The 19,907-nt window shown below is 39.2% G+C and overlaps 3 protein-coding genes and 1 pseudogene across 3 annotated transcripts; all 4 read left to right on the forward strand.

Moving 5' to 3' along the window:
- Positions 1–295: 295 nt before the first annotated feature.
- On the forward strand, positions 296–2,314 carry LOC137127562 (nuclear factor 7, ovary-like; annotated as a pseudogene).
- A 1,559-nt stretch (positions 2,315–3,873) lies between these two features.
- Positions 3,874–9,037, forward strand: LOC137127558 (nuclear factor 7, ovary-like). Its single transcript, XM_067504681.1, has 2 exons — positions 3,874–4,237; positions 4,342–9,037. Exon 2 carries the CDS (start codon positions 4,359–4,361, stop codon positions 5,817–5,819), a length of 1,461 nt encoding a protein of 486 aa, XP_067360782.1. The 5' UTR covers positions 3,874–4,237; positions 4,342–4,358; the 3' UTR covers positions 5,820–9,037.
- Positions 9,038–9,479: 442 nt separating this feature from the next.
- Positions 9,480–14,431, forward strand: LOC137127559 (nuclear factor 7, ovary-like). Its single transcript, XM_067504682.1, has 2 exons — positions 9,480–9,638; positions 9,743–14,431. Exon 2 carries the CDS (start codon positions 9,760–9,762, stop codon positions 11,203–11,205), a length of 1,446 nt encoding a protein of 481 aa, XP_067360783.1. The 5' UTR covers positions 9,480–9,638; positions 9,743–9,759; the 3' UTR covers positions 11,206–14,431.
- A 1,896-nt stretch (positions 14,432–16,327) lies between these two features.
- Positions 16,328–18,132, forward strand: LOC137127936 (nuclear factor 7, ovary-like). Its single transcript, XM_067505509.1, has 2 exons — positions 16,328–16,487; positions 16,592–18,132. Exon 2 carries the CDS (start codon positions 16,609–16,611, stop codon positions 17,989–17,991), a length of 1,383 nt encoding a protein of 460 aa, XP_067361610.1. The 5' UTR covers positions 16,328–16,487; positions 16,592–16,608; the 3' UTR covers positions 17,992–18,132.
- Positions 18,133–19,907: the final 1,775 nt, after the last annotated feature.

A 19,907-nucleotide genomic window follows, 5' to 3' on the forward strand; every position in this document is an offset into this window, starting at 1 on the left:
ATGTGTCCACATCCGCTGACCGACTGGACCTGGACGTTAATGTGTTGTGCTGTTTGATCACAGTTTCCTTTAACTTGTTCAATGAGCTTCAGTTTTTCAGTTTCTCAAAGTGCAGACTGCAGAGATCTTCAGGTCCTGCTGAATTTGTATTTGCCTGCCCTCAACAAAACTGCCAGTGTTCATCTAAGTAAATACAGTAACACAGTGGAATAGGCCACACCCTTATACACAGCTGAACAGGTGATCATTTAGGAGAAACCAGGTGACAAAGCCCCAACCGCATTTTGAATAGTCTGAGACAAACCAGGAAACTGAAACCATCATTTCACTGAGAGAAAACGGAGACAGATCACATTCAACATCCAACAAAAACCTCAGTCTTCACAGAGGGTTTATGAGAAAGCTGGAATATTAACAACACAACCTGAACTACTGATGTGAGTTTTTAGAGGATTGTGAATCAAACTGTAAATAACTGTAGAAACTTAGGAAATAATGAAAATGACTTCCTGTTTCAATGATCTGCTTGTTGTGTTTTCAGCCTCACGCAGAGAGAAAATGGCGTCTGGATGTGAGAATGTTCTCACTTGTCCTGTCTGTCAGGACATCTTTAATGATCCTGTACTTCTGACATGTTGCCACAGCTTCTGTAAAGACTGTGTTCAGACATGGTGGAGAGGGAAACAGACTAATGAGTGTCCCAGTTGTAATGCTGTTTCCAAAAGTAACCAACCACCTTCTAATCTGAATTTAAAGAACCTGTGTGAGGCTTTTTTACTGGAGGGAGGGTCTGAGGATCTCTGCAGTCTGCACTCTGAGAAACTGAAACTCTTCTGTCTGGATCATGTGCAGCCAGTGTGTGTCGTCTGTCGAGACTCCAAAACACACACGGGCCACAAATTCCGACCTGTAAATGAAGCTGCACAGGATCACAAAGAGGAGCTCCGGAAATCACTGAAGCATTTACAGGAGAAATTGAAGCTGTTTGAACAAGTTAAAGGAAACTGTGATCAAACTGCAAAATATATAAAAGTTCAGGCTCAACACACAGAGAAACAGATCAAGGAGCAGTTTAAGAAGCTTTATAAGTTTCTACAAGAGGAAGAGGAGGCCAGGATCACTGTTCTGAGGGAGGAGGAGGAGCAAAAGAGTAAAATGATGAAGGAGAAGATTGAGGCTCTGAGCAGTGAGATATCAGCTCTTTCAGACACAATCAGAGCCACAGAGGAAAAGTTGGGAGCTGAAAACGTCTCGTTCCTGCAGAACTACAAGGCTACAGTGGAAAGAGTCCAGCAGCGCCCCCTGCTGGAGGATCCACAGCTGGTCCCTGGAGCTCTGATAGATGTGGCCAAACACCTGGGCAACCTGACCTTCAACATCTGGAACAAGATGAAGGAAATGGTCTCCTACTATCCTGTGATTCTGGATCCAAACTCTGCTCATCCAGAACTTGTTTTATCTAAAGATTTGAACAGTGTGAGAGTTGGAGAGAAACAGAAGCTTCCTTAAAACCCAGAAAGGTTTGACAATTATTGCATTGTCCTGGGCTCAGAGGGCTTCAACTCAGGGTCTCACAGCTGGGATGTTGAGGTTGGAGAAAATACAAAATGGTTTCTGGGTGTGGCACCAGATTCCTGGAAAGGAAGAAAAAGTCGGACTTTCATGGACTGTGGGCAATAACATTAAAGCAAGATAAATACAGAGCTTTCTCACCACATTCCGTGTCTGTTCTTCTGGTGGAGAAGCTACAGAGGATCAGAGTTCATCTGGACTGGACCAGAGGAAAAGTGTCATTCTCTGATCTTGATACTAACAGGCACATACACACGTTCGCACACACTTTCACTGAGAAGATGTTTCCATTATTTATTAATATGGTGCAACAAGTTCCACTGAAGATACTACCAGTGGTTCCCGATGATAACAATTCTGATTGAGCCATTTATATAATAAAAATGTTAGGTATGATATGTTGGGGATGATAACTGATTATGTACTTCTGTTATGGATGTTTGTGTATGATAAGTAAATATTATGTTCGTCCATCAGTAACTTGAATCTGTCCAGGTGAAGCTCAGTGGCCTTTATGTCAATGATGATGATGATTGTGATGATGATGGTCACAGTGGGTAATCAACAAACAGCTCAATCTGTATTGACTATTAGCATATTTATCAAACTGGGTGAAAACCAACATTAAACCATTTTGGTGGATATGAAACTTTCCCTCTAACTTTCACACTTGCCTTCCCCTGAAAACATTCATTTTTCACTTTGAAAGACAAAGCAGAAAAAAATAAAAATTACAAATCTCTGTTAGTGACTTTTTGTGGAATTGAGCTAATTTCAGGTGATTTGATCCATATCAAGGCATCAGAGCTGATTAGTTGATTATATTTGATATTGTGAATGTGCATCCGCAAAGCAGACAAATAAATGTAGGTTAGTGACATAAATTGTACAACATTTACCTCTGAAATACTATAAAATGCAAATACTCAAAGTAAATGTACCACAAAACTGTTGCCACAAAATGTACTTAGTTACTTTGCACCTTCTGGTTATTAGTTCCAGCTCACATACAACAAGAGATAAAGACGTCACTGTGAAATTAACCTCTAACTTTGAGCAGTAACACTTTAAAAATGCACAATATTTACAAAGATCCAAACTTTCTCAAAGAGCAGAGAGAGTTCGTGTGATTAAAACTGCAATGTTTCCTTCTGTGTGTGGACACAGTTTATTATTCACAGCAGGGCAATTTGAAAAGTCTTAAAACATGACTGGGAGGGACCTTTAAGAAGGAAAAGAGAAATACAATGGCAAGAAAAAGTCTGGAAACACCAACATACTTTTGTATTTCTACTACGTTTTGTTGTTTTTATACCATTAAATGGTTGTGAATGAATCACAAAACACAAAAATTACAATAATTCATTTTTTAGCACATTTAACCGCAGAGAAATATGCAAATCAAATTTGCAAACCATCCAAACCCAGACGTGTCATGTACATGTTGGATCTGGTCCCAAGCCAGGTGAAAAGTGGCTAGGGGTCCGTCAGGAGGGTGTAAAAACTTGTTCCAACTCAACAGGCAGAAAAATAAACTGCTGTTGCGACCTCAAGATTCACATGATAAGGTCTGACTATCTCCTTCATCTTGTTCCAGATGTTGAAGGTCAGGTTGCCCAAGTGTTTGTCCACATCTATCAGAGCTCCAGGGACCAGCTGTGGATCCTCCAGCAGGGGGCGCTGCTGGACTCTTTCCACTGTAGCCTTGTAGTTCTGCAGGAACGAGACGTCCTCCGCTCTCAGCTTTTCCTCTGTGGCTCTGATTGTGTCTGAAACAGCTGATATCTCACTGCTCAGAGCCTCAATCTTCTCCTTCATCATTTTACTCTTTTGCTTTTCTTCCTCTTTTAGAGCAGTGATCCTGTTTTTTTTTTTTTCTTTTAGTGGCCATCAGACTCCTAAACAGCTGACAGGAGTTTGCAACCATGAACAAAACACAACTGTTTACATTAAATCACATTTTGCATTTGCAGACTCATTTTTTCAGAACTGCACTACCTCACTTTTTATTGCCTTATTGCTCTTATTTTTTTTGCTCTTATTTTTATTTTTTAATTTAATTTTATTTCTATTTTTCGTGCTATTTTCATTTTACTTACTGTATGACATTTAGAGTGGACAGCAAAGTAAGAATTTCATTGTGCAATGAAACATGCTTTCTGTCTGTGCATATGACAATAAACACTTTGAATCTTGAATCTTGAAACTGACAAAACGTCCTAAACTGCTCCTTAATCTGTGTTTCTGTGTGTTGGACCTGGACGTTAATGTGTTGTGCTGTTTGATCACAGTTTCCTTTAACTTGTTCAATGAGCTTCAGTTTTTCCGTTTCTCAAAGTGCAGACTGCAGAGATCTTCAGGTCCTGCTGAATTTGTATTTGCCTGCCCTCAACAAAACTGCCAGTGTTCATCTAAGTAAATACAGTAACACAGTGGAATAGGCCACACCCTTATACACAGCTGAACAGGTGATCATTTAGGAGAAACCAGGTGACCAAGCCCCAACCGCATTTTGAATAGTCTGAGACAAACCAGGAAACTGAAACCATTATTTCACTGAGAGAAAACGGAGACAGATCAGATTCAACATCCAACAAAAACCTCAGTCTTCACAGAGGGTTTATGAGAAAGCTGGAATACTAACAACACAACCTGAACTACTGATGTGAGTTTTTAGAGGATTGTGACTCAAACTGTAAATAACTGTAGAAACTTAGGAAACACTGAAAATGACTTCCTGTTTCAATGATCTGCTTGTTGTGTTTTCAGCCTCACGCAGAGAGAAAATGGCATCTGGATCTGAGAATGATCTCACTTGTCCTGTCTGTCAGGACATCTTTAATGATCCTGTACTTCTGACATGCAGCCACAGCTTCTGTAAAGACTGTGTTCAGACATGGTGGAGAGGGAAACAGACTAATGAGTGTCCCATTTGTAATGCTGTTTCCAAAAGTAACCAACCACCTTCTAATCGTAATTTAAAGAACCTGTGTGAGGCTTTTTTACTGGAGGGAGGGTCTGAGGATCTCTGCAGTCTGCACTCTGAGAAACTGAAACTCTTCTGTCTGGACCATGTGCAGCCAGTGTGTGTCGTCTGTCAAGACTCAAAAACACACACAGGCCACAAATTCCGACCTGTAAATGAAGCTGCACAGGATCACAAAGAGGAGCTCCAGAAATCATTGAAGCCTTTACAGGAGAAACTGAAACTCTTTGAACAAGTTAAAGGAAACAGTGATCAAACTGGAAAATATATTAAAGTTCAGGCTCAACACGCAGAGAAACAGATGAAGGAGCAGTTTGAAAAGCTTTATCAGTTTCTACGAGAGGAAGAGGAGGCCAAGATCAATGTTCTGAGGGAGGAGGAGGAGCAAAAGAGTAAAATGATGAAGGAGAAGATTGAGGCTCTGAGCAGTGAGATATCAGCTCTTTCAGACACAATCAGAGCCACAGAGGAAAAGCTGGAAGCTGAAGACGTCTCGTTCCTGCAGAACTACAAGGCTACAGTGGAAAGAGTCCAGCAGCGCCCCCTGCTGGAGGATCCACAGCTGGTCCCTGGAGCTCTGATAGATGTGGCCAAACACCTGGGCAACCTGACCTTCAACATCTGGAACAAGATGAAGGAAATGGTCTCCTACTATCCTGTGATTCTGGATCCAAACTCTGCTCATCCACAACTAGTTTTATCTGAAGCTTTGACCAGTGTGAGAGTTGGAGAGAAACAGAAGCTTCCTGACAACCCAGAGAGGTTTTTGAATTATGGCATTGTCCTGGGCTCAGAGGGCTTTAACTCAGGGTCTCACAGCTGGGATGTTGAGGTTGGAGAAAATACAAAATGGTTTCTGGGTGTGGCACCAGATTCCATGGAAAGGAAGAAAAAGCCGATCATGTCTGGACTGTGCGCAATAACATTAATGGAACGTAAATACAGAGCTTTCTCACCACATTCTGCGCCTGTTCTTCTGGTGGAGAAGCTACATAGGATCAGAGTTCATCTGGACTGGACCAGAGGAAAACTGTCATTCTCTAATCTTGATACTAACAGACACATATACACCTTCACACACACTTTCACTGAGAAGATGTTTCCATTCTTCATTAATATGGTGCCACACGTTTCATTGAAGATACTACCAGTGGTTCCTGATGATAACAATGGTAATAATAAGAAAAATGATGATGATGACGATGATGATGGTGATGATAATGATGATAGCGATGATGACAATGGTGACAATTATGATTGAGCTATTTATATGATAAAAAGGTTACGTGTGTCAGTGTCAATTATGTAGTTGGGTTCACACACAATCTAAGTACGAGCATTTACTCAGGTGACAGATGTTGCTACACGGAGTGGACACTTTGTCATGCTGCATCATGTCATGCTGTGTCTGATGTTGTTGGGTATAAGAAAATGCTGTTTGTATATGATGAGAACTAAATATTCCACCCAAAACAAAGGAGCGACATTTAGACATCAGCAACCTTCATCTGTGCAGCAGCAGCTCAGTGGCTTTAAGTTTGGACTCATCTGTTACAATCGTGATGCGGAATGTGATGATGATGGTCACAGCGGGAAATCCACCAATAAACGCGTGATTATTCAGTTCATTAGGTGAATTTACCGCTACGTTTTACAGGGGCACATTGTGACGTTAGGGGTCAAGATGCAGGGAGAATGTAGGTCACACATAGTAAAAGTCACAGTATTTAATGAGTAAATGTGCTGTGTTAAAGGTACAAACAGACACATGTATTTAGAATATATATGAGTTGCAGGCATAGTATAAGTACTTCTTTGTTGTCAGCAGTATAACAAACTTTGCTGAACAAACTTTTGATTTCTAAAATTTGAGCACCTTTGCTTTTGGATTTATTTAGTCTGTCAACCTTATATGAATAAAACATATGACATATGATAATATGACGGCTGTGGTCCCCTGCGCTCCTCTGGATCTGGATCCAGACTCTGCACATCACAAATGCCGTCCTGCCTGAAGACCTGCAGTGTGAGACAAAGACTGGAGAGAAGTCCCTTTCTGATGTCGCCCTATGGGGGGAATCCAATTCTTTTCACTTTGTCTCTAATTGTAAAGGTTCATTTTTCCATGTCTAGAGTTTGTTTTGTTGCTGAATGCATTTTAGACTTTAGTCATGTGTGATAGATTTTATAATCGGTTAATTCTGTTTAAATCATTTTTTCATCAAGCACTGTTGGCTTTTCAATGTTTGTATGACAGCTTCTTTAAATAGTTAAAGTGCTTTTGAACTGGCCCATGTTTGGGATCTGGAAGCTCAAAAATTGTAAAAAAACTAAATATAATTGCTTTGGCTTTTTGTATCCTCTGTTTCACAACCATTCTCCCCATAAAAACTGTTCTACTTCTGGTTTTATTAAATATGAACTTCCTGTGATTATAGCAACTCTGTCTCATTTGAAATCAATTTTCCACATCTGAAATGTCATTCATTCGTTTTTGTGAGTCCATTGATTATATTCACAATTTTGTCATTCCTGTTGAAAATAAAAACTGGCATGTAACGTGCGTGTTTAGTGTCGTGACTGATGATAACGATGGTAATAAGTAGAAAAATGACAATGATGATGGTGATGATGATGGTAACAATTGTGATTGAGGCATTTGTATAATAAAAATGTTAGGTATGATATGTTGGGGATGATAACTGATGATGTACTTCTGTTATGGATGTTTGTGTATGATAAGTAAATATTATGTTCGTCCATCAGTAACTTGAATCTGTCCAGGTGAAGCTCAGTGGCCTTTATGTCAATGATGATGATGATGGTCACAGTGGGTAATCAACAAACAGCTCAATCTGTATTGACTATTAGCATATTTATCAAACTGGGTGAACACCAACACTAAAACATCCATTTTTCACTTTGAAAGACAAAGCAGAAAAAAATAAAAAATAATGAAAAAGTATTGCAAATCTCTGTTAGTGACTTTTTGTGGAACAAAAACTGCACATCTGGTATAAATGGAGCTAATTTCAGGTGATTTGAACCATATCAAGGCATCAGAGCTGATTAGTTGATTATATTTGATATTGTGAATGTGCATCCGCAAAGCAAACAAATAAATGTAGGTTAGTGACATAAATTGTACAACATTTACCTCTGAAATACCATAAAATGCAAATACTCAAAGTAAATGTACCACAAAACTGTTGCCACAAAATGTACTTAGTTACTTTGCACCTTCTGCTTATTAGTTCCAGCTCAAATACAACAAGAGATAAAGACGTCACTGTGAAATTAACCTCTAACTTTGAGCAGTAACACTTTAAAAATGCACAATATTTACAAAGATCCAAACTTTCTCAAAGAGCAGAGAGAGTTCGTGTGATTAAAACTGCAATGTTTCCTTCTGTGTGTGGACACAGTTTATTATTCACAGCAGGGCAATTTGAAAAGTCTTAAAACATGACTGGGAGGGACCTTTAAGAAGGAAAAGAGAAATACAATGGCAAGAAAAAGTCTGGAAACACCAACATACTTTTGTATTTCTACTACGTTTTGTTGTTTTTATACCATTAAATGGTTGTAAATGAATCACAAAACACAAAAATTACAATAATTCATTTTTTAGCACATTTAACCGCAGAGAAATATGCAAATCAAATTTGCAAACCATCCAAACCCAGACGTGTCATGTACATGTTGGATCTGGTCCCAAGCCAGGTGAAAAGTGGGGAGGGGTCCGTCAGGAGGGTGTAAAAACTTGTTCCAACTCAACAGGCAGAAAAATAAACTGCTGTTGCGACCTCAAGATTCACATGATAAGGTCTGACTATCTCCTTCATCTTGTTCCAGATGTTGAAGGTCAAGTTGCCCAGGTGTTTGGCCACATCTATCAGAGCTCCAGGGACCAGCTGTGGATCCTCCAGCAGGGGGCGCTGCTGGACTCTTTCCACTGTAGCCTTGTAGTTCTGCAGGAACGAGACGTCCTCCGCTCTCAGCTTTTCCTCTGTGGCTCTGATTGTGTCTGAAACAGCTGATATCTCACTGCTCACAGCCTCAATCTTCTCCTTCATCATTTTACTCTTTTGCTTTTCTTCCTCTTTTAGAGCAGTGATCCTGTTTTTTCTTTTTCTTTTAGTGGCCATCAGACTCCTAAACAGCTGACAGGAGTTTGCAACCATGAACAAAACAGAACCGTTTACATTAAATCACATTTTGCATTTGCAGACTAATTTTTTCAGAACTGCACTACCTCACTTTTTATTGCCTTATTGCTCTTATTTTTTTTTTTTTTGCTCTTATAATTATTTTTATTTTTTTAATTTTATTTGTATTTTATTTTATTTCTATTTTTCGTGCTATTTTCATTTTACTTACTGTATGACATTTAGAGTGGACAGCAAAGTAAGAATTTCATTGTGCAATGAAACATGCTTTCTGTCTGTGCATATGACAATAAACACTTTGAATCTTGAATCTTGAAACTGACAAAACGTCCTAAACTGCTCCTTAATCTGTGTTTCTGTGTGTTGGACCTGGACGTTAACGTGTTGTGCTGTTTGATCACAGTTTCCTTTAACTTGTTCAATGAGCTTCAGTTTTTCTTATAAGAGCTTCAATATTTTCTGGAGCTTCTCTCTGTGGTCCTGTACAACTTCAATGATGGGTTTGAATCAGTGTGTGTTTTTGAATGCAGATCACACACACTGGTCGCTGATGGTTCAGACAGAATAGTTTCAGTTTCTCAAAGTGCAGACTGCAGAGATCTTCAGATCCTGCTGAATTTGTATTTGCCTGCCCTCAACAAAACTGCCAGTGTTCATCTAAGTAAATACAGTAACACAGTGGAATAGGCCACACCCTTATACACAGCTGAACATGTGATCATTTAGGAGAAACCAGGTGACCAAGCCCCAACCGCATTTTGAATAGTCTGAGACAAACCAGGAAACTGAAACCATTATTTCACTAAGAGAAGACGGAGACAGATCAGATTCCACATCCAAAAAAATCCTCAGTCTTCACAGAGGGTTTATGAGAAAGCTGGAATACTAACAACACAACCTGAACTACTGATGTGAGTTTTTAGAGGATTGTGAATCAAACTGTAAATAACTGTAGAAACTTAGGAAACACTGAAAATGACTTCCTGTTTCAATGTTCTGCTTGTTGTGTTTTCAGCCTCACGCAGAGAGAAAATGGCATCTGGATGTGAGAATAATCTCACTTGTCCTGTCTGTCAGGACATCTTTAATGATCCTGTACTTCTGACATGCAGCCACAGCTTCTGTAAAGACTGTGTTCAGACATGGTGGAGAGGGAAACAGACTAATGAGTGTCCCATTTGTAATGCTGTTTCCAAAAGTAACCAACCACCTTCTAATCGTAATTTAAAGAACCTGTGTGAGGCTTTTTTACTGGAGAGAGATCAGAAATCTTCAGCAGGGTCTGAGGATCTCTGCAGTCTGCACTCTGAGAAACTGAAACTTTTCTGTCTGGACCATGTGCAGCCAGTGTGTGTCATCTGTCGAGACTCAAAAACACACACAGGCCACAAATTCCAACCTGTAAACGAAGCTGCACAGGATCACAAAGAGGAGCTCCGGAAATCACTGAAGCATTTACAGGAGAAACTGAAACTCTTTGAACAAGTTAAAGGAAACTGTGTTCTAACTGCAAAATATAGAAAAGTTCAGGCTCAACACACAGAGAAACAGATCAAGGAGCAGTTTGAAAAGCTTCATCAGTTTCTACGAGAGGAAGAGGAGGCCAGGATCACTGTTCTGAGGGAGGAGGAGGAGCAAAAGAGTAAAATGATGAAGGAGAAGATTGAGGCTCTGAGCAGTGAGATATCAGCTCTTTCAGACACAATCAGAGCCACAGAGGAAAAGCTGGAAGCTGAAGACGTCTCGTTCCTGCAGAACTACAAGGCTACAGTGGAAAGAGTCCAGCAGCGCCCCCTGCTGGAGGATCCACAGCTGGTCCCTGGAGCTCTGATAGATGTGGCCAAACACCTGGGCAACCTGACCTTCAACATCTGGAACAAGATGAAGGAAATGGTCTCCTACTATCCTGTGATTCTGGATCCAAACTCTGCTCATCCACAACTAGTTTTATCTGAAGCTTTGACCAGTGTGAGAGTTGGAGAGAAACAGAAGCTTCCTGACAACCCAGAGAGGTTTTTGAATTATGGCATTGTCCTGGGCTCAGAGGGCTTTAACTCAGGGTCTCACAGCTGGGATGTTGAGGTTGGAGAAAATACAAAATGGTTTCTGGGTGTGGCACCAGATTCCATGGAAAGGAAGAAAAAGCCGATCATGTCTGGACTGTGCGCAATAACATTAATGGAACGTAAATACAGAGCTTTCTCACCACATTCTGCGCCTGTTCTTCTGGTGGAGAAGCTACATAGGATCAGAGTTCATCTGGACTGGACCAGAGGAAAACTGTCATTCTCTGATCTTGATACTAACAGACACATACACACCTTCATACACACTTTCACTGAGAAGATGTTTCCATTCTTTATTAATATGGTGCCACAAGTTTCATTGAAGATACTACCAGTGGTTCCTGATGATAACAATGGTAATAATAAGAAAAATGATGATGATGAAGATGATGGCAATGATAGTAATAATTAGAAAAACGATGATGATGATGAAGATGATGACGATGATGGTAATAATAAAAAAAATTTGGCAATGATGATAAAAATGATGATGATGACGATGATGAATGTGACACCCACCAATGGTTGGTCACAATTGTTGATTCGGATTATGTGTTTTTTTGTATTTTGGTGCAGAGAGGCTAAATTTCTGAACATTTACCAAGGTTTTAAGTTTCAAGCTTTTCATTGTAATTGTCAAGTTACGCCACTAGGTGGAGTATTCACCAAAATGAGCGCTAGTTGAACGTAGCCTTCAGGCCTCTGCTTCTCAGACAGAAACAGCCTGATTGAACGGACACAACTAACGTCTCCCGTCTCTACTTTTTCCTGTCTGAAACAGGTTAGTAGCATGTGTATTTTAATCACAACATACTCCATAGGATGTCTAAGGTCTTTTTGAGGCAACTCCGGTTACGTTTGAGGAGATAAACACACATTTGAGCAGCGTTTAAAGCCTAAAATTAGTTGTTTGTCGAAGTAAAGTTTTGCTAGCTTCCGCGTGTGAACACGATACAAATGGCGGTTTTATTGTGAGTGTCTCTGTGTGGACTAAAGACTCCTGGACATTTGTAGAAATATAATTCATGTGTAATTAAGTTGAATGTGAGACCGAGAGTGAGGAATATGGGTTGTATAACGAATTTTTCCTGTTCTGTATTGTTTTCAGCACAGAGTTCCAGTGGGTTATTTTGTGTACTATGTTGTTGAAATGTTTGCAAATGTGTAAAACATAAAAATTGATCAATAGGCTGAATTTAACTAGTAACAGGATTACTGAGGTAGTGTGTAGTGAGAGCTAGTATAGCAGACACAAAGTAAGTATTGTTAATGCAATCTATAGTGGTACTGCACTGTATTTCCAGACTCTGCTTGTAAGTTACAGTATATTAACCTGTGACATGGAAATCACAATGTATGTTAATGGAAACATGTTAAATTGAGTTGTTGTGAAATAGAGAAAAATGTTTATAAAAGCAAAACAGAAGAGTCAAATGAGAATAAAATATGCTTGTTTAATAAAGACAGAAACAGCCTGATTGAACGGACACAACTAACGTCTCCCGTCTCTACTTTTTCCTGTCTGAAACAGGGTATATAACCTTTCTACAGGTCACTGTAGTTTGGGGCCTGTAACATGAAGATGATGACAATGATGGTAATAATAAGAAACGCTATGGTAATGATGATGATGGTAATAATAATGAAAACGATGGTAATGATGATAAAAATGATGATGATGACGATGATGATGGTGATGATAATGATGATAGCGATGAAGACGATGGTGACAATTATGACTGAGCCATTTATATGATAAAAAGGTTACGTGTGTCAGTGTCACTTATGTTGTTGGGTTCACACACAATCTAAGTACGAGCATTTACTCAGGTGACAGATGTTGCTACACGGAGTGGACACTTTGTCATGCTGCATCATGTCATGCTGTGTCTGATGTTGTTGGGTATAAGAAAATGCTGTTTGTATATGATGAGAACTAAATATTCCACCCAAAACAAAGGAGCGACATTTAGACATCAGCAACCTTCATCTGTGCAGCAGCACCTCAGTGGCTTTAAGTTTGGACTCATCTTTTACAATCGTGATGCGGAATGTGATGATGATGGTCACAGCGGGAAATCCACCAATAAACGCGTGATTATTCAGTTAATTAGCTGAATTTACCGCTACGTTTTAATGGGGCACATTGTTACGTTAGGGTTCAAGATGCAGGGAGAATGTAGGTCACACATAGTAAAAGTCACAGTATTTAATGAGTAAATGTGCTGTGTTAAAGGTACAAACAGACACATGTATTTAGAATATATATGAGTTGCAGGCATAGTATAAGTACTTCTTTGTTGTCAGCAGTATAACAAACTTTGCTGAACAAACTTTTGATTTCTAAAATTTGAGCACCTTTGCTTTTGGATTTATTTAGTCTGTCAACCTTATATGAATAAAACATATGACATATGATAATATGACGGCTGTGGTCCCCTGCGCTCCTCTGGATCTGGATCCAGACTCTGCACATCACAAATGCCGTCCTGCCTGAAGACCTGCAGTGTGAGACAAAGACTGGAGAGAAGTCCCTTTCTGATGTCGCCCTATGGGGGGAATCCAATTCTTTTCACTTTGTCTCTAATTGTAAAGGTTCATTTTTCCATGTCTAGAGTTTGTTTTGTTGCTGAATGCATTTTAGACTTTAGTCATGTGTGATAGATTTTATAATCGGTTAATTCTGTTTAAATCATTTTTTCATCAAGCACTGTTGGCTTTTCAATGTTTGTATGACAGCTTCTTTAAATAGTTAAAGTGCTTTTGAACTGGCCCATGTTTGGGATCTGGAAGCTCAAAAATTGTAAAAAAACTAAATATAATTGCTTTGGCTTTTTGTATCCTCTGTTTCACAACCATTCTCCCCATAAAAACTGTTCTACTTCTGGTTTTATTAAATATGAACTTCCTGTAATTATAGCAACTTTGTCTCATTTGAAATCAATTTTCCACATCTGAAATGTCATTCATTCATTTTTGTGAGTCCATTGATTATATTCACAATTTTGTCATTCCTGTAATTGAAAAAAAAAACTGGCATGTAACGTGCGTGTTTAGTGACGTGACCGTTTGTTCCCCCCACCCCAAAGCGACCGATGTGTCCATATCCGCTGACCGACTGGCACCAAAGCGCGTGCGGGTGCGTGTCTGTGCCCGAAGGCCTTGATGTGCGTGTTTAGTGTCGTGACTGATGATAACGATGGTAATAAGTAGAAAAATGACAATGATGATGGTGATGATGATGGTAACAATTGTGATTGAGGCATTTGTATAATAAAAATGTTAGGTATGATATGTTGGGGATGATAACTGATGATGTACTTCTGTTATGGATGTTTGTGTATGATAAGTAAATATTATGTTCGTCCATCAGTAACTTGAATCTGTCCAGGTGAAGCTCAGTGGCCTTTATGTCAATGATGATGATGATTGTGATGATGATGGTCACAGTGGGTAATCAACAAACAGCTCAATCTGTATTGACTATTAGCATATTTATCAAACTGGGTGAAAACCAACATTAAACCATTTTGGTGGATATGAAACTTTCCCTCTAACTTTCACACTTGCCTTCCCCTGAAAACATTCATTTTTCACTTTGAAAGACAAAGCAGAAAAAAATAAAAATTACAAATCTCTGTTAGTGACTTTTTGTGGAATTGAGCTAATTTCAGGTGATTTGATCCATATCAAGGCATCAGAGCTGATTAGTTGATTATATTTGATATTGTGAATGTGCATCCGCAAAGCAGACAAATAAATGTAGGTTAGTGACATAAATTGTACAACATTTACCTCTGAAATACCATAAAATGCAAATACTCAAAGTAAATGTACCACAAAACTCTTGCCACAAAATGTACTTAGTTACTTTGCACCTTCTGCTTATTAGTTCCAGCTCAAATACAACAAGAGATAAAGACGTCACTGTGAAATTAACCTCTAACTTTGAGCAGTAACACTTTAAAAATGCACAATATTTACAAAGATCCAAACTTTCTCAAAGAGCAGAGAGAGTTCGTGTGATTAAAACTGCAATGTTTCCTTCTGTGTGTGGACACAGTTTATTATTCACAGCAGGGCAATTTGAAAAGTCTTAAAACATGACTGGGAGGGACCTTTAAGAAGGAAAAGAGAAATACAATGGCAAGAAAAAGTCTGGAAACACCAACATACTTTTGTATTTCTACTACGTTTTGTTGTTTTTATACCATTAAATGGTTGTAAATGAATCACAAAACACAAAAATTACAATAATTCATTTTTTAGCACATTTAACCGCAGAGAAATATGCAAATCAAATTTGCAAACCATCCAAACCCAGACGTGTCATGTACATGTTGGATCTGGTCCCAAGCCAGGTGAAAAGTGGGGAGGGGTCCGTCAGGAGGGTGTAAAAACTTGTTCCAACTCAACAGGCAGAAAAATAAACTGCTGTTGCGACCTCAAGATTCACATGATAAGGTCTGACTATCTCCTTCATCTTGTTCCAGATGTTGAAGGTCAAGTTGCCCAGGTGTTTGGCCACATCTATCAGAGCTCCAGGGACCAGCTGTGGATCCTCCAGCAGGGGGCGCTGCTGGACTCTTTCCACTGTAGCCTTGTAGTTCTGCAGGAACGAGACGTCCTCCGCTCTCAGCTTTTCCTCTGTGGCTCTGATTGTGTCTGAAACAGCTGATATCTCACTGCTCACAGCCTCAATCTTCTCCTTCATCATTTTACTCTTTTGCTTTTCTTCCTCTTTTAGAGCAGTGATCCTGTTTTTTCTTTTTCTTTTAGTGGCCATCAGACTCCTAAACAGCTGACAGGAGTTTGCAACCATGAACAAAACACAACTGTTTACATTAAATCACATTTTGCATTTGCAGACTCATTTTTTCAGAACTGCACTACCTCACTTTTTATTGCCTTATTGCTCTTATTTTTTTTGCTCTTATTTTTATTTTTTAATTTAATTTTATTTCTATTTTTCGTGCTATTTTCATTTTACTTACTGTATGACATTTAGAGTGGACAGCAAAGTAAGAATTTCATTGTGCAATGAAACATGCTTTCTGTCTGTGCATATGACAATAAACACTTTGAATCTTGAATCTTGAAACTGACAAAACGTCCTAAACTGCTCCTTACTCTGTGTTTCTGTGTGTTGGACCTGGACGTTAATGTGTTGTGCTGTTTGATCACAGTTTCCTTTAACTTGTTCAATGAGCTTCAGTTTTTCTTATAAGCGCTTCAACATATTCTGGAGCTCCTCTCTGTGGTCCTGTACAACTTCAATGATGGGTTTGAATCAGTGTGTGTTGTTGAATGCAGATCACACACACTGGTCTCTGATGGTTCAGACTGAAGAGTTTCAGTTTCTCAAAGTGCAGACTGCAGAGATCTTCAGATCCTGCTGAATTTGTATTTGCCTGCCCTCAACAAAACTGCCAGTGTTCATCTAAGTAAATACAGTAACACAGTGGAATAGGCCACACCCTTATACACAGCTGAACAGGTGATCATTTAGGAGAAACCAGGTGACCAAGCCCCAACCGCATTTTGAATAGTCTGAGACAAACCAGGAAACTGAAACCATTATTTCACTGAGAGAAAACGGAGACAGATCAGATTCAACATCCAACAAAAACCTCAGTCTTCACAGAGGGTTTATGAGAAAGCTGGAATACTAACAACACAACCTGAACTACTGATGTGAGTTTTTAGAGGATTGTGAATCAAACTGTAAATAACTGTAGAAACTTAGGAAACACTGAAAATGACTTCCTGTTTCAATGATCTGCTTGTTGTGTTTTCAGCCTCACGCAGAGAGAAAATGGCATCTGGATCTGAGAATGATCTCACTTGTCCTGTCTGTCAGGACATCTTTAATGATCCTGTACTTCTGACATGCAGCCACAGCTTCTGTAAAGACTGTGTTCAGACATGGTGGAGAGGGAAACAGACTAATGAGTGTCCCATTTGTAATGCTGTTTCCAAAAGTAACCAACCACCTTCTAATCGTAATTTAAAGAACCTGTGTGAGGCTTTTTTACTGGAGAGAGGGTCTGAGGATCTCTGCAGTCTGCACTCTGAGAAACTGAAACTCTTCTGTCTGGACCATGTGCAGCCAGTGTGTGTCGTCTGTCAAAACTCAAAAACACACACAGGCCACAAATTCCGACCTGTAAATGAAGCTGCACAGGATCACAAAGAGGAGCTCCAGAAATCACTGAAGCATTTACAGGAGAAACTGAAACTCTTTGAACAAGTTAAAGGAAACTGTGATCAAACTGCAAAATATATAAAAGTTCAGGCTCAACACACAGAGAAACAAATCAAGGAGCAGTTTGAAAAGCTTTATCAGTTTCTACAAGAGGAAGAGGAGGCCAGGATCACTGTTCTGAGGGAGGAGGAGGAGCAAAAGAGTAAAATGATGAAGGAGAAGATTGAGGCTCTGAGCAGTGAGATATCAGCTCTTTCAGACACAATCAGAGCCACAGAGGAAAAGCTGGAAGCTGAAGACGTCTCGTTCCTGCAGAACTACAAGGCTACAGTGGAAAGAGTCCAGCAGCGCCCCCTGCTGGAGGATCCACAGCTGGTCCCTGGAGCTCTGATAGATGTGGCCAAACACCTGGGCAACCTGACCTTCAACATCTGGAACAAGATGAAGGAAATGGTCTCCTACTATCCTGTGATTCTGGATCCAAACTCTGCTCATCCACATTTTGTTTTATCTGAAGATTTGACCAGTGTGAGAGTTGGAGAGAAACAGAAGCTTCCTGACAACCCAGAAAGGTTTGACAATTATTGCATTGTCCTGGGCTCAGAGGGCTTTAACTCAGGGTCTCACAGCTGGGATGTTGAGGTTGGAGAAAATACAAAATGGTTTCTGGGTGTGGCACCAGATTCCATGGAAAGGAAGAAAAAGCCGATTATGTCTGGACTGTGCGCAATAACATTAAAGGAAGATAAATACAGAGCTTTCTCAACACATTACCAGACTGTTCTTCTGGTGGAGAAGCTACAGAGGATCAGAGTTCATCTGGACTGGACCAGAGGAAAACTGTCATTTTCTGATCTTGATACTAACACACACATACACACCTTCACACACACTTTCACTGAGAAGATGTTTCCATTATTTCATAATAAGGAAAAACAAGTTCCACTGAAGATACTACCAGTGGTTCCTGATGATAACAATGGTAATAAGTAGAAAATGATGATGATGAAGATGATAGTAATAATTAGAAAAACGATGATGATGATGAAGATGATGACGATGATGGTAATAATAAAAAAAGATGGTAATGATGATAAAAATGATGATGATGACGATGATGATGGTGATGATAATGATGATAGCGATGATGACAATGGTGACAATTATGATTGAGCTATTTATATGATAAAAAGGTTACGTGTGTCAGTGTCAATTATGTAGTTGGGTTCACACACAATCTAAGTACGAGCATTTACTCAGGTGACAGATGTTGCTACACGGAGTGGACACTTTGTCATGCTGCATCATGTCATGCTGTGTCTGATGTTGTTGGGTATAAGAAAATGCTGTTTGTATATGATGAGAACTAAATATTCCACCCAAAACAAAGGAGCGACATTTAGACATCAGCAACCTTCATCTGTGCAGCAGCAGCTCAGTGGCTTTAAGTTTGGACTCATCTGTTACAATCGTGATGCGGAATGTGATGATGATGGTCACAGCGGGAAATCCACCAATAAACGCGTGATTATTCAGTTCATTAGGTGAATTTACCGCTACGTTTTACAGGGGCACATTGTGACGTTAGGGGTCAAGATGCAGGGAGAATGTAGGTCACACATAGTAAAAGTCACAGTATTTAATGAGTAAATGTGCTGTGTTAAAGGTACAAACAGACACATGTATTTAGAATATATATGAGTTGCAGGCATAGTATAAGTACTTCTTTGTTGTCAGCAGTATAACAAACTTTGCTGAACAAACTTTTGATTTCTAAAATTTGAGCACCTTTGCTTTTGGATTTATTTAGTCTGTCAACCTTATATGAATAAAACATATGACATATGATAATATGACGGCTGTGGTCCCCTGCGCTCCTCTGGATCTGGATCCAGACTCTGCACATCACAAATGCCGTCCTGCCTGAAGACCTGCAGTGTGAGACAAAGACTGGAGAGAAGTCCCTTTCTGATGTCGCCCTATGGGGGGAATCCAATTCTTTTCACTTTGTCTCTAATTGTAAAGGTTCATTTTTCCATGTCTAGAGTTTGTTTTGTTGCTGAATGCATTTTAGACTTTAGTCATGTGTGATAGATTTTCTAATCGGTTAATTTTGTTTAAATCATTTTTTCATCAAGCACTGTTGGCTTTTCAATGTTTGTATGACAGCTTCTTTAAATAGTTAAAGTGCTTTTGAACTGGCCCATGTTTGGGATCTGGAAGCTCAAAAATTGTAAAAAAACTAAAAATAATTGCTTTGGCTTTTTGTATCCTCTGTTTCACAACCATTCTCCCCATAAAAACTGTTCTACTTCTGGTTTTAATAAATATAAACTTCCTGTGATTATAGCAACTCTGTCTCATTTGAAATCAATTTTCCACATCTGAAATGTCATTCATTCATTTTTGTGAGTCCATTGCTTATATTCACAATTTTATCATTCCTGTTGAAAAAAAAACTGGCATGTAATGTGCGTGTTTAGTGACGTGACCACAAAATGTACTTAGTTACTTTGCACCTTCTGGTTATTAGTTCCAGCTCACATACAACAAGAGATAAAGACGTCACTGTGAAATTAACCTCTAACTTTGAGCAGTTACACTTTAAAAATGCACAATATTTACAAAGATCCAAACTTTCTCAAAGAGCAGAGAGAGTTCGTATGATTAAAACTGCAATGTTTCCTTCTGTGTGTGGACACAGTTTATTATTCACAGCAGGGCAATTTGAAAAGTCTTAAAACATGACTGGGAGGGACCTTTAAGAAGGAAAAGAGAAATACAATGGCAAGAAAAAGTCTGGAAACACCAACATACTTTTGTATTTCTACTACGTTTTGTTGTTTTTATACCATTAAATGGTTGTAAATGAATCACAAAACACAAAAATTACAATAATTCATTTTTTA

Source organism: Channa argus, chromosome 5 (assembly GCF_033026475.1).
Source record: "Channa argus isolate prfri chromosome 5, Channa argus male v1.0, whole genome shotgun sequence".
Classification (NCBI taxonomy): domain Eukaryota; kingdom Metazoa; phylum Chordata; class Actinopteri; order Anabantiformes; family Channidae; genus Channa; species Channa argus.